Source organism: Giraffa tippelskirchi, chromosome 5 (genome assembly GCF_054371585.1).
Source record: "Giraffa tippelskirchi isolate mGirTip1 chromosome 5, T2T-mGirTip1v1.2.pri, whole genome shotgun sequence".
NCBI classification, from domain to species: domain Eukaryota; kingdom Metazoa; phylum Chordata; class Mammalia; order Artiodactyla; family Giraffidae; genus Giraffa; species Giraffa tippelskirchi.
This window is the reverse complement of record NC_137279.1, coordinates 150,412,775-150,425,928: the sequence shown is the minus strand read 5'-3', so window position 1 is coordinate 150,425,928 and position 13,154 is coordinate 150,412,775. Positions and strand designations below refer to the sequence as shown.

The following is a 13,154-nucleotide window of genomic DNA, read 5'->3' as shown; positions in this document are numbered from 1 at the left end:
TCAAGGCAAACAGAAGGGGAAAAAATGGAAGCAATGACAGATTTCATTTTCTTGGGCTTCAAAATCACTGCAGATGGTGACTGAAGCCATGAAATTAAAAGACATTTGCTCCTTGGAGGAAAGCTATGGCAAACTTAGATGGCGTATTAAAAACCAGAGACATCACTTTGCTAACATAGGTCCATCTACTCAAAGCTACAGTTTTTCTAGTAGTCATGCACAGATGTGAGAGTTGGACGATAAAGAAGGCTGAGTGCCAAAGAAGTGATCATTTATAAATATACCTATATTAATATAAAGATAAAGAAATAATGATAAAATTCTGAAATGAGTAAAATAAATAGATTCTCCATGAGATCCAAATATCAATCTTAATTTAAAAAGAAAACAGAAGAAAATTAAAATTAGCCTTAAAAAATATTCACTAGATTGGATAGATGAATGGCTAGAAGCATGGGTGGGTAGATAGGGGAGGGAACAGTAGGAAAGGGATGCAGTAAAAAAAGGACAAGAGTTGGGTCCTTCTATGTGTTCCTTATTCCCTAAAAAGCTAGGAAGAGGGGCATGATCATCTTAAATCGTCTTGGTATTGTATCCTGATCTTCATTCTACTTGCCGTCTAGATAGTCTGTAGTTGAACAATAATACCTTTGTTTTAGTCAAGATTTTACGCCTTTGGTTACTTATCTCTAGTACCTCAAAGGAGATAAAACATTGTGAATATATTATGACATGTTTAAGTTTTAAAATACTACATCCATGTATAAGCTTTTACTACAGAAAGAAAAGCTTCCTCTAAATCTCAGTTATCTGTTACTCAGAGAAAAATCAAATCACCTTACCTGATATTGATACCTTGCTTGTATATTTTACATGCATCAGAAGGCAGAATTCGGGAAAGTAAAGGCACTGTATTTGTAAAAAGAAAAGGTGAGAAATAACCACCTAAAGTTCTGAGACATTATAAATTTTTTAATTAGAAGAACAGTAATGTAACATTTTACTATTTTATCAAAATTGTCATAATTTCCCTTAAAATAATATTTTTCCACTGAAAAATAATACACAAAGCAATTTTGAGCAACTGCAAATATCTTCTATTTAATTGTAATTATCATCACCACCACCCACCACCAAATACAAATAAGAGTAGCAGAACTGATGCAATGCCATTCTTGGTACATATTGCAGGATGCTACTATTAGTGAGAAAACAAGGCCTTTTGGTAACTAAACCCTCCTGAAGGGGTAACCAGATAAACCTGGATCCCATCTAATTCTTTATATATAACTGCATAAAATACCAGAAAAGTAATATGTGTAATAGAAAAAAATACACTTTTAGAGCTAGTTGAATTTGAGTTTGAATCCTAAATATATTGATTACTCAATAAGCTCAATGTACATTAGTTTTAAAATTCTTAAAATGCAATCATACTATTGACTTATACATTTCTACATTCCAGTGTTGCCACATTCATATCATAAGCTATATTCTTATAGTTTTTTATTATTCACTATTTGCTATATTTTGAGGAAAGCTGAGTTATTCTATGGATAAATAAATCTATATAACAGGCTATATAATTAAACTACCATATACACCAAAAAAGAAAAGAATGTGAAACTCAAAATTCTTAAAATTAAAGATCTCATCACATGTACAGGTGTATGCGTGTGTGTGTTTATCTGTGTAAGATGTATTACATGTATATTTTACAAAACTCAAGTGTTTTAAAAATGGGTGATAAAAATCAACCTGGTTAGAAAGAAAGACCCTGGAGAAAACTAAAGGCTAGGTTTTTAGTTAACTTTTTCAAAAGTTTTCTAAATTTTTGAATATTTTCTAATTAACATTAAAAGTTTTTTAATTCTTTAGAGGTTATTCAATCTAAAATGATTACATCATTACAGACAGTTTTCTAGACTTTTTATTTTATAAAAATAAGAAAAGTTTATAGCCCAGAAGGAATATCAACTAAAAGTTACCCTGTCAAAGAACATAAGAAGTCATTTTCCAATCAAATTTTTCCTTATACGAAACAACAGAAGTTAAGAAGAGTAATAACAGCATATGTGTGTGTGTGCTAAGTTGCTTCAGTCATGTCCAACTCTTTACCACCCCATGGACTGTAGCCTGACAGGCTTCTCTGTCCATGGGATTCTCCAGGCAGGAATACTCGAGTGGACTGCCATTTCCTTCTCCAATAATGGCATAAATCTATATAAATGATCAAAGCTCCTCTTTCTTACTTATTAATTGAGATCTATTTTTCTGTTCTTAAATATTTGATATAGTAAGAAAAAGATGATTACAAGAAGCCAGCACTCTAACTTAATTTAAATTTATTACATCTTTTAAAGTAGTATGGTAAACTACAAAAGCAAAATTCAGAATCACACACCAATGCCCACTTATCAGAAAAGGAAGAAAGGGGGAATGTAGAGAAAAAAAGAATTTGAAGATTGAAAAGCAAAAGTTAAAAAAAAGAAGGTATATCATAGAGAAAAAAAAAGAGTCAATGCATTCCAAAAATAGAGCAATTTGCATTTTCCCAATTTTGTGATGACTTTTTCTTCCCCCATGTAAACTGAACAAGTAGGCTCTCTATATCTTAAGTTACTTCAACTTTATCTGAGAGTCTAACACAGTACTCCAAAGGCAGTATAATCCACTGAACTGAAAAATGAATAGTCTCTAAGTTTTCATTCTGGCTTTGCTATCACTTACTCCCTGATTTTAAGAAGAGTCTAGGCCTGATGTTTTCCACCTATAATATGCAAAAAAAAAAAGTCCTAAAAACAGGACAGATATTCTGTAGATTATGAGATAAAGAAAAAAACTATTACTTTTTCTGTTGAAACATGCCATACACATAATGTTAAGTTTGTAGTGATTATAATACTATAAATTATTTAACACTTTATAGCATCTAAAGTGCTTCCTTCAAAAACATGATTTCATTTCATCTACACCAAAACAAAGACTTGAAAATAGGTGGGGTGTTTATTCTTACTCCCACTTCTAAAATGAAAAAACTGAAGCTCAGGAAAAATATGTGATTTTCCATGTCAAGCAAGAGCCAGTACTTCTGATTCCATTTTAAGGCTTTTCTATACCTAAAAACTCACTCTGGAATAATTTAGCTGCCTTCAGACTTGCTATTAAGTTTGAGGCTATTTTCAGCCAAACACTGAAGGAGAAAGTGGAGTTTTTGTGCTCCACTACCACTAAACTAGACTTAGCCCTGGATCTCAGTATTTCTTAACTTGCCCTTATTTCTGGGTTGCCTTTTTCTTTTCTTTTCTTTTTATATCAGGGGCTTTCACAAGGGAGGAAGCATGCCTAAACTCTAGAAAAAAAGCTTGATAATCAAATCTTATAACAGAGATTATCCAATGTTTTTTAACCCAAAGCATCTAAACTAAATCTAGCCAATGAGTTTAGTTTTTAGAATGACAGATGACATCCAACCATCAGGTGCTAATAATGCGACATGAAATCAGTAAAAAACCTGTATCAACAATGAACCAGATGTGCTAACTTTCTTATGTCAAAGTCAAGTTCTCAGAGAAGCAGTACATTTTTTCAAAAATAATTTTTACTATATTTTGACCATGTCATGGGGCATGTAGGATCTCTGTTCTCCAATCAGGGATTGAACCCAATGCCCCATGCTCAGAGTCTCAACCACTGGACTACCAGGGAAGTCCCAGAAGCAATACTTTAAACAAGTACCTCAGTGGTTACATACTAAAGTTGATTATGCAAAAGTTAACAATGTGTTTACAACTACAGATAATATGTGCAATTTCAGGAGTAATTATATCCATTTCAATTTGTTCATGTAATTGAAATGTCACTTTAAAAATATTTTAGAATATTTTGCTCAGCAAGACAAAGTGACAATTTTAGAATTCAAAACACTAACAGTTACTAAGACAGTTAATTAAAGAGCCAGTATACTTAAGGATCACCAAGAATGACTGGGGTCTTTATAGATAGAAATAAAACAGTGAAAAAAATAGTATCCAGACTTTAGACCAATCTAACTTAGAGCTCTTTTATTACACCTAATAGCATTACAATGCTATTACATCTCTTTTTCTTTTGGTATTCTAGGCCACTGGGACTTCTGAATGATAGAGCATTAAGCATTATCAGAGATAAGAAAATCTTGGGTGAGTTTTTCTGGCCACACCATGGCACTTGTGGGATCTCAGTTCTCCACAAGGGATTGAACCTGGGCCAGAGTCAGTGGTAAAGAATCTACTTACAATGCTGGTGACAGAGTTCAACCCCTAGGTCAGGAAGATCCCCTGGAAAAGGAAATGGCAACCCACTCCAGTATTCTTGCCTGGAGAATTCCATGGACAGATGATCCTAGTGGACTATAGTCCACGAGGTCACAAGAGAGTCAGATGGGACTTAGTGACTAAACAACAACAACACCTACAACAGGAGTGAAAGCCCAGAATCCTAACCACTAGACCATCAGGGAACTCCTGCATGTGTGATTTTGATGGAGCCAAAACTAGCCTGATAAGCTAAATTTGTAACTGAATACATTTAGGGATTAAAATTTTATATTTAGAGATTAAACAAACCAGAAACATCTTAATAACCCATCTCATAAAGTATTACGCTGCTGTTTTTTTTAAAAAGGAAGTACTCCTTCATGAACTAAAATGTAAGATATTAATGATAGATTAAGTAAAAATGACAAAATGCATAATTGTATGATTTCATTAAAAAAACTAATGCTGAGGCTATATATACATATATACATTTATATTTATATGTGTGTACAAACACATGTTCATAAGCATTGAAAAGAGTTTGAAAATATTCATATGAAACATTAATAGTCGTCTCTAGAGTGGTCTCTGTCAATATCTGATTTATTGTTGTGATTATTTTATGATTTATTTTTATGATTATTTTGGTGATAACAAGCATTCAAATGTTTATATCATAAAGATTAATTCAGATACTTTAAAAAACACACCTAAGCACACTATATCCAATTTATATATAGACTACATTAAAAAATGTTTAACCCAAAGGTCAGTTGTTTGGATAGTTATTTATTTAGTAAAATATAGGTCACTATGATCAAACTTCCTATTTGGACACAAAAGTTTCCTAAGTAGACTCATGTTTAAAATGAGGAAGAGAGAAAACTTACCTTACCGAGGTAAATCAAAAATGACTATATAATATCTAGGAATTAATATCTTTTTATAAGTAAGTGGAATAGTGTGCAACCAAACAGTGTGTTAAGACAGTGGCTATCAAGTATGCAATAAAAGCAGCAAAAGTGATTGAAAGATGACAAAATATACAAAATCCATTAACGTTAACCAAATTCTTCACATTTAGGTATCTAAATACTGTTATGTCAAATTTCCCTAAATTCGGTAATCTAATAATCCCATAGTTATTCTTCTCTTCTCTTTGAAAATTCCTTACATTAAATTATTATATTTGATCCAGCATTTCATTTTTAAAAAAGATAAAATTTACCTTAAAAAATAATTATGTAAGTTACTAATCAGGATGGGATAATTAAAGGGCTTTATGGGCTTCCCTGGTGGCTCAGATGGTAAACAATCTGTCTGCACTGTGGGAGACCTGGGTTCAATCCCTGGTTTGGGAAGATCCACTGGAGAAAGGAATAGCAACCCACTCCAGTATTCTTGCCTGAAGAATTCCATGGATAGAGGAGCCTAGCAAGCTATAGTCCATGGGGTCTCAAAGAGTCAGACAGAACTGAGCAACTCACACACACACAGGGCTTTATAACCGTTATATTCAAAATGATGAAAAATATTTAAATTTCCTTACAGCAAGTATTGGTTATTTTAACATTTCTATATAATAGTTATTTTTGCACTTACATTTTTGCATACCTACATATTCTACAGTAAAACACAGCACATTCTTACCCCAGCTTTGAAAATCCCAGTGAAGTTCAAGATAAAAGTCACCTAGCTGAGAAATGAAATATGCATAATTAGTAAATGCATACCTTAGTTAACAGCTTTTATACCTACTTAACATTTTGCTTTAAAAAAATCTGTTATTATTAAAGATCTATAGACAGAAATAGGAAATAATTTCAATTATGGGGTTGGAAAAAGAACAAAAGTATATATATATGGTTATTACTTAAAATAATATTACAATAGCAGATGTTACTACACTTATCTACAAAAGAAAATACATACTACTCTAGATTTTACAAGAACATTTTAATCACATAAAACTGATAGGCATTTATTTAAATTTGCATCAATAAATATTCTACTTCTCAGTATAACCAAAACAAATGAGTAGTATTGTGAAAATAGTTAATAACTTTAGAAGTGTTGCAAAAAAAAACTTCTAAAATGATTATTGTGTAGGCTCATAATAATCTAATAAAATCATTCACTGCAACAGAAACTTTTTTTCTATAAAGTGATAACACAAGTTTTCTAAATCTGAAACATGTCATCATATTATCTATAGACAATGTTTTTATTTCATAAATTAGAAGCTAAACAATAAAAACTATAACTGTTCAAGCAACTATTAATCAAATAGTCTCAAAAAATTTTATCCCTTGAGATTTCAAAATATAGCATACCTAAAAGAAGACATAGTCATGGGTCTTTCTCCCACAGTTTTTTCAGGTATCCAAAATAAAGAGAAAAAAATAACAGAAGACAAACTTCTCTCCCTTTCTGTACCACTACACCCAGCTCTACCATCAAGAAGTAGGATAGATGAAAAGTTTTGTTACACACAGAAAATGCAAACTGCCCCTACTAGCAGTAGCGGCTTCTGCTCATAGAAAATTTTTTAATCCAACTGCTACTGCTGCTAAGTTGATTCAGTCGTGTCCGACTCTGTGCGACCCCATAGACGGCAGCCCACCAGGCTCCCCGGTCCCTGGGATTCTCCAGGCGAGAACACTGGAGTGGGTTGCCATTTCCTTCTCCAATGCATGAAGGTGAAAAGTGAAAGTGAAGTCGCTCAGTTGTGTCCGACTCTTAGCGACCCAGTGGACTGCAGCCTATCAGGCTCCACTGTCCATGGGATTTCCCAGGCAAGAGTACTGGAGTGGGTTGCCATTGCCTTCTCCGTTTGAATCCAAAGGACAAAGGAAAATTACTTCCATTAATTATCACATACCTTATTTTTTCTTAGAGCTGTTACCTAATTTATTGAAAGCAATAATTCTTTATCTACCCTCTAAGTTCAAAGCAAATAATGCTTCCCATAAGATTACACACTATAATAAGAGTATTTTTTAATGTCATTATTGCTTAATTGAAGCAGGATTTTTACTATTTCTTGACCCTTAATAATTAGCAAAAAATTAAACTGCATTTTTAAAATGCTTAAAAGTACACTTGCAATTACAGTTTAGGTACAAAATCAGTCAAGAAATTTAGCTTACCTCTTTCAGGGCTTTTAATAATCGAGGTCGTTTTTCTTCAACACTTTCCCTGGATTGCTGCTTAAGCTTCCTTAAAAGAGCTGTAACTAAAATTTAAATTTTAAAAAAAATTTTAATTTAAAATAAATTTTGCCATGTTAGACTGCTAATTATACCTCAAAAAAAAAAAATTGTGAAAAAAAATGTCACCATGCTAAGAAACACCACTGGCTTATTACACACAGATATAATACAGATATTTTGAATATGTTAGAAAATACATTTGGCAAAGCTGTTATGATTCTCAAGAAAAACTGAAAGGAGATACCTCAACATCAACTTACAGACATACTAGCTTTGGTAGTTTTTAATCATCAGCAAGGCTTCATCTGACTGAGTCAAGATTACCAACCTCAGTCAGATGATGCAGTGTCCTGTTGTTAACACTGATCTAAAAGATGATCTCAAAGACAGAAAATCTCAAAAATCATATTAGATATTATTTTTCTAAAAATGTAATTATCTACAAAATGTTACCAGTTGCATCTGTTCTTCTTTCACTTGAGACTGTACTTTCTCTCACATACTACCAACATAGCATAAAAAACACTAAAATGAATCCTATTCTAACTGTAAAAAGAACTTCTGACTCTAAAAAAAAAAACCTGAAACCTTCCACAAAGTCTTCTCAATAGTTAACAGATATTTAGACAAATTGCTTAAGTGCAAACCACAGCTTTACTACTTATTAGCTGTGTCAATATGGAATACTTAATTAATTTCCCTAAACTTCAGTTTCTTTTTTTCATTTGCCAAGTAAGAATAAATCTATATTAAAATCTATAGTAACTCTCAAGTAAAATCCACTATAAAGAGTTACTACAGAGGCTTAATATAAACTGCTTACTACTGTGCCTGTAATTAGGTAAATAGAAGTTTTGTTTATTAGAATGAAGGTCTAAAATATACCAGCAAACTCAATCAATCTCTCACATTTACTGAAATAAGGGAAAATATTAGCCTTGAATAAAATAAGATAAAAAATGTATTAGTGGGGTGGACAATGTATACATCAATACATGGTGAAAGAGGAGAGTGAAAAAGTTGGCTTAAAGCTCAACATTCAGAAAACTAAGATCATGGCAGCCAGTCCCATCACTTCATGGCAAATAGATGGGGAAACAGTGGAAACAGTGGCTGACTTTATTTTTTGGGGCTCCAAAATCACTGCAGATGGTGATTGCAGCCATGAAATTAAAAGACACTTACTCCTTGGAAGGAAAGTTATGACCAACCTAGACAGCGTATTAAAAAGCAGAGACATGACTTTGCCAACAAAGGTCCATCTAGTCAAGGCTATGGTTTTTCCAGTAGTCATGTATGGATGTGAGAGTTGGACTATAAAGAAAGCTGAGAGCCGAAGAATTGATGCTTTTGAACTGTGGTGTTGCAGAAGACTCTTGAGAGTCCCTTGGACTGCAAGAAGATCCAACCAGTCCATCCTAAAGGAGATCAGTCCTGGGTATTCATTGGAAGGACTGATATTGAAGCTGAAACTCCAATACTTTGGCCACCTGATGCGAAGAGCTGACTCATTTGAAAAGACCCTGATGCTGGGAAAGATTGAGGGCAGGAGGAGAAGGGGACGATGGAGGATGAGATGGTTGGATGGCATCACCAGCTCAATGGACATGGGTTTGGGTAGACTCCAGGAGTTGGTGATGGACAGGGAGGCCTGGCGTGCTGCAGCTCATGGGGTCACAAAGAGTCGGACACAACTAAGTGACTGAACTGAACTGATGCTTTAATGAAAACTTCAGCTACCTATATCAATCCTCAAATAAAATTCTTTTCTGGTCTATAAAATCCAAATAGTCTAAGGACCAATTACCTAGATAAATTAGGATTCTTTACAGATTCAAATTTATATGACTCTGACTAACCTTCATGTCTGTTATAATTTAATATCAAAACTATATTACCTAAGTGTAGTAGAATTCTTTCTATAATTCTTCTCCACTATAAATGCAAATAGTTTAATAAATGTTTATTCAATCTACCTTGCCTTCAAATTCAAACAGACCTCCATTCACATAAAGAACAAAAATAATTAATTTCCTAAAAAGAAAAGGTATCTTAATTAAAAGCAGAAACCATACAGTTTCCATCAATTAAATATACTATAACTGACTGAAGACATTCAATACACAGAAAATTATTAAAATGACCAAATATTATTAAAAATGTAGTGACAACAACTACATATAACATAGTGATGTTTGCAAAGAGATTCCTATTCTATGAGATTTCACATTAAAATTTAACATCAACTTATGGAGACGCTCAGAACACAATCAGACAAAATTATTAGCATATCTGGGGGAGTCAATATTTGTACTCCCATATTATAAGAATCTTATTAACAGTGATTGACAATTAAAATATAATTAGCTTTAGAGGATTTAGATGGTATTAGAATTCATGTGGCTTCTCCACTTTAGAGGACTTAGATGGTATTAGAATTCATGTGGCTTCTCCACTTTAGAGGATTTAGATGGTATTAGAATTCATGTGGCTTCCCCAGTGGCTAAGCGGTAAAGAATCTGCCTGCAATGCAGGAGCCACGGGAGACGCAGGTTGATCCCTGGGTTGGGAAGATCCCCTAGAGGAGGGCATGGCAACCCACTACAGTATTCTTGCCTGGAGAATCCCATGGACAGAGGAGCTTGGCAGGCTACAGCCCATAGGGTCACAAAGAGTTGGACATGACTGAAGACTGAGCACACACACACAGACAGAATTCACACAAAGACTCAAATGAAGAATGCCAATAAACCACAATTAATTTCTCTTTCCTTCTTGCCTCATGCAAAGTACTTTTAAATTTTCCAGTTGGTGTGTCTAAAGCCTTTGGAGCTATATCCTACAGCTCTGAGTATCACTTAAATGTGTATCTTCTGCCTTCCACTTCCTTCTATGCTCCAGTCTAACTATTTCCCTCTTTTTATTTGAACAGTTCTACCTGGATATACTGGGCTTTCCCAGTGGCTCAGCAGTAAAGAATCCACCTACAATGCAGGAGCCATAGGAGACATGGGTTTGATCCCTGGGTTGGGAAGATTCCCCTGGAGGAGGGCAAGGCAACCCACTCCAGTATTCTTGCTTAGAGAATCCCATGGACAAAGAACCCTGGCAGACTACAGTCCAGAGTGTTGCAAAGAATCAGACACAACTGAAGCAACTCAGCACAGCAGAGCACCCTGGATATACTACAGAAAACTCAACAAACCTAACCCCAAATTAATTAAAACCCATATTGTTCTTTTTCCTATTTTCTGTATATCAGTTAATTAATGAAACAGCCACTGACCCACGATCAAGGCTTTGGAATTACTTCAAATCCTTCCATTACTATTCATATCCAAGAGACAATCAACCACTGTTGATTCTTTCATTTGTCTTTCTAATCTATCCCTTACTTTTCTAAACACTGTCTCTTCTTTAAGTCAAGTTTACCACATTTGTTCTAAAGATTTCCTAAAAATCTCTTGTCTCCCTATTCAATTAAAAAGTCTTCAGGCTTATCTAATAATGTCAATCCTGCTTTAAAGTCTTCTGAGGTTTTGTAGTGACTGGAGATTGACATTAAAACCTTGAAAAGCACATAAAGCAGATCTCAGTCAGTGTGGCTCCTTTAATGGTAAAGGAGCCTTCACCATGGTAGTCATACAGCCTCATTTAGGGAGCCACAATGAAGTATACATTGTGCCCTAAAATGTGCCTTGTTCTTTACATTTCCATGCCTTATACACATTCTGCTCCCATAGGCTAGAATGTTCTTGCATGAGTGTTAGTCGTTCAGTTGTGTCCAACTCTTTGTGGTTCCATGGACTGTAGACCATCAGGCTCCTCTGTCCATGGGATTTCCCAGGCAAGAATACTGGGGTGGGTGGCCATTCCCTTCTCCAAGGATCTACCCAACCCAGGGATTGAACCCAGGTCTCCTGCACTGGCAGGGAAATTCTTTACCATCTGAGCCACCAGGGAAGCCCTAGAATGTCCTTATCTGCCTTATTAACTCTTAAAATCCTTTGAGACTCAGCTTAAATAAACCAAACACCTTGCCAAAACCAAAATTACTTTCTCCCTCATCTGCTTCCCTCTAGTACTTTGTGAATACTTCAGAATGCTGCACAATATTCATTGGTCTCTCTCCATCAATGAAGATGAGATCAACGTTAAAGTTAATTGCACATCCCTACCACGTATCTGATGCATCTATTAGGTACTTAAGAGACAACAGATAATCCCTACTCTAATGAAGCTTACTGCTGAATGGAAGAGACAGGTAGCGTTTTGGCATAGTACACAGGCAGAGAAGGCTTCCTTATATTTGAATTGAGATCTGAAGAATTATGAGGAGCTGGGGCAAAAGGGGAAGGATGTATGAACATGAGAAACGGAAAAGTCAGTAACTGACATACAGAAACCATGTGGAAAGAACAAGATAAGGATGGAGATGAAAAAGTGACACCACCACACTGGATCTGATAAACCAAGTTAAAGATTTTGGTCTCTATCCTAAGAATAAGAATTTTTAAAAGAGTTTTAAATAGGAAAATAACATGACTAGAAAAATAAACTAGAAGAAAATATAATAACATATAAACAATGGTCATCACTGGGTGAAATTATTACCCTTTTTTCCTTAATAATTTACTAATTTTCTACAACAAATGTCATTGGTGATGATTTAGTCATCGAGTAATGTCCAATTCTTTGCAACCCCCAGGCTCCTCTGTCCATGGGATCTTCCAGGCAAGAATACTGGAATGGGTTGCCACTTCCTTCTCCAGAACTTCCTGACCCAAGGATTGAACCCAGGTCTCTTGAATTGCAGGTGGATTCTTTACCAACTGAGTCACCAAGTGACCAAAAAGTCACCAGCTTTTTTCCTCACTAATTTCCTAATTTTCTACAACAAATGTCGTTACTTTCTTTAAAAAAAATATGTTAAAGTTTTGAGCATCTCAGGAGAGTGATAATAAATAAAAATCTAATATAATATGTTTCAGAAAAATTTTAATTCTTGATTAATCTCAAATCTTCCTTGCAGTTTTAATTTTCTTCATTAATTCACTGAACAAATACATGTGCCAAGCACTGTTCTAGGAGCCAGAAATGAAAGGATGAATAAGAAACATATTGATGACTTGAGTTTTCACAAAGCTTATATGATATACTATGAGGAAAAGACATTGCGAGACAGCAAAAGAGACACATATGTAAAGAACAGACTTTTGGACTCTGTGGGAGAAGGCAAGGGTGGGATGATTTGAGAGAACAGCATTGAAACATGTATATTATGATATGTGAAATAGATCGCCAGTCCAGATTCTATGCATAAGACAGGGTGCTCAGGGCTGGTGCACTGGGATGACCCTGAGGGATGGGATGGGGAGGGAGGAGGGAGGGGGGTTCAGGATGGGGAACACATGTACACCTGTGGCTGATTCGTGTCAATGTATGGCAAAAACGACTACAATATTGTAAAGTAATTAGCCTCCAATTAAAATAAATTAATTAATTAAAAAAAAACCGAACCATTATTTAGAAGTGTGCTGAATACTGCAAAGGAAAAGAGTGGACCACTTTGAAAATAGGTAAGAGAAGTTAAGACTTAATGAGCTGGGGAAAAAAAATACAAAGTTAAAACCCAAATGAAAAC

At 34.6% G+C, this 13,154-nt stretch overlaps 1 protein-coding gene across 2 annotated transcripts in view; it reads right to left on the bottom strand.

The window, feature by feature from the left end:
* Positions 1 to 13,154, bottom strand: part of ANKRD13C (ankyrin repeat domain 13C) — a 97,282-nt gene that overhangs the window by 45,181 nt on the left and 38,947 nt on the right. For both annotated transcript variants that reach the window (XM_081490668.1, XM_081490669.1), the window contains 3 exons: positions 7,448 to 7,533; positions 5,949 to 5,994; positions 843 to 909 (listed from right to left, as the gene is read on the bottom strand). In XM_081490668.1, coding sequence (XP_081346794.1) covers positions 843 to 909; positions 5,949 to 5,994; positions 7,448 to 7,533 — 199 coding nt within the window. The remainder of the gene's footprint in view (positions 1 to 842; positions 910 to 5,948; positions 5,995 to 7,447; positions 7,534 to 13,154) is intronic.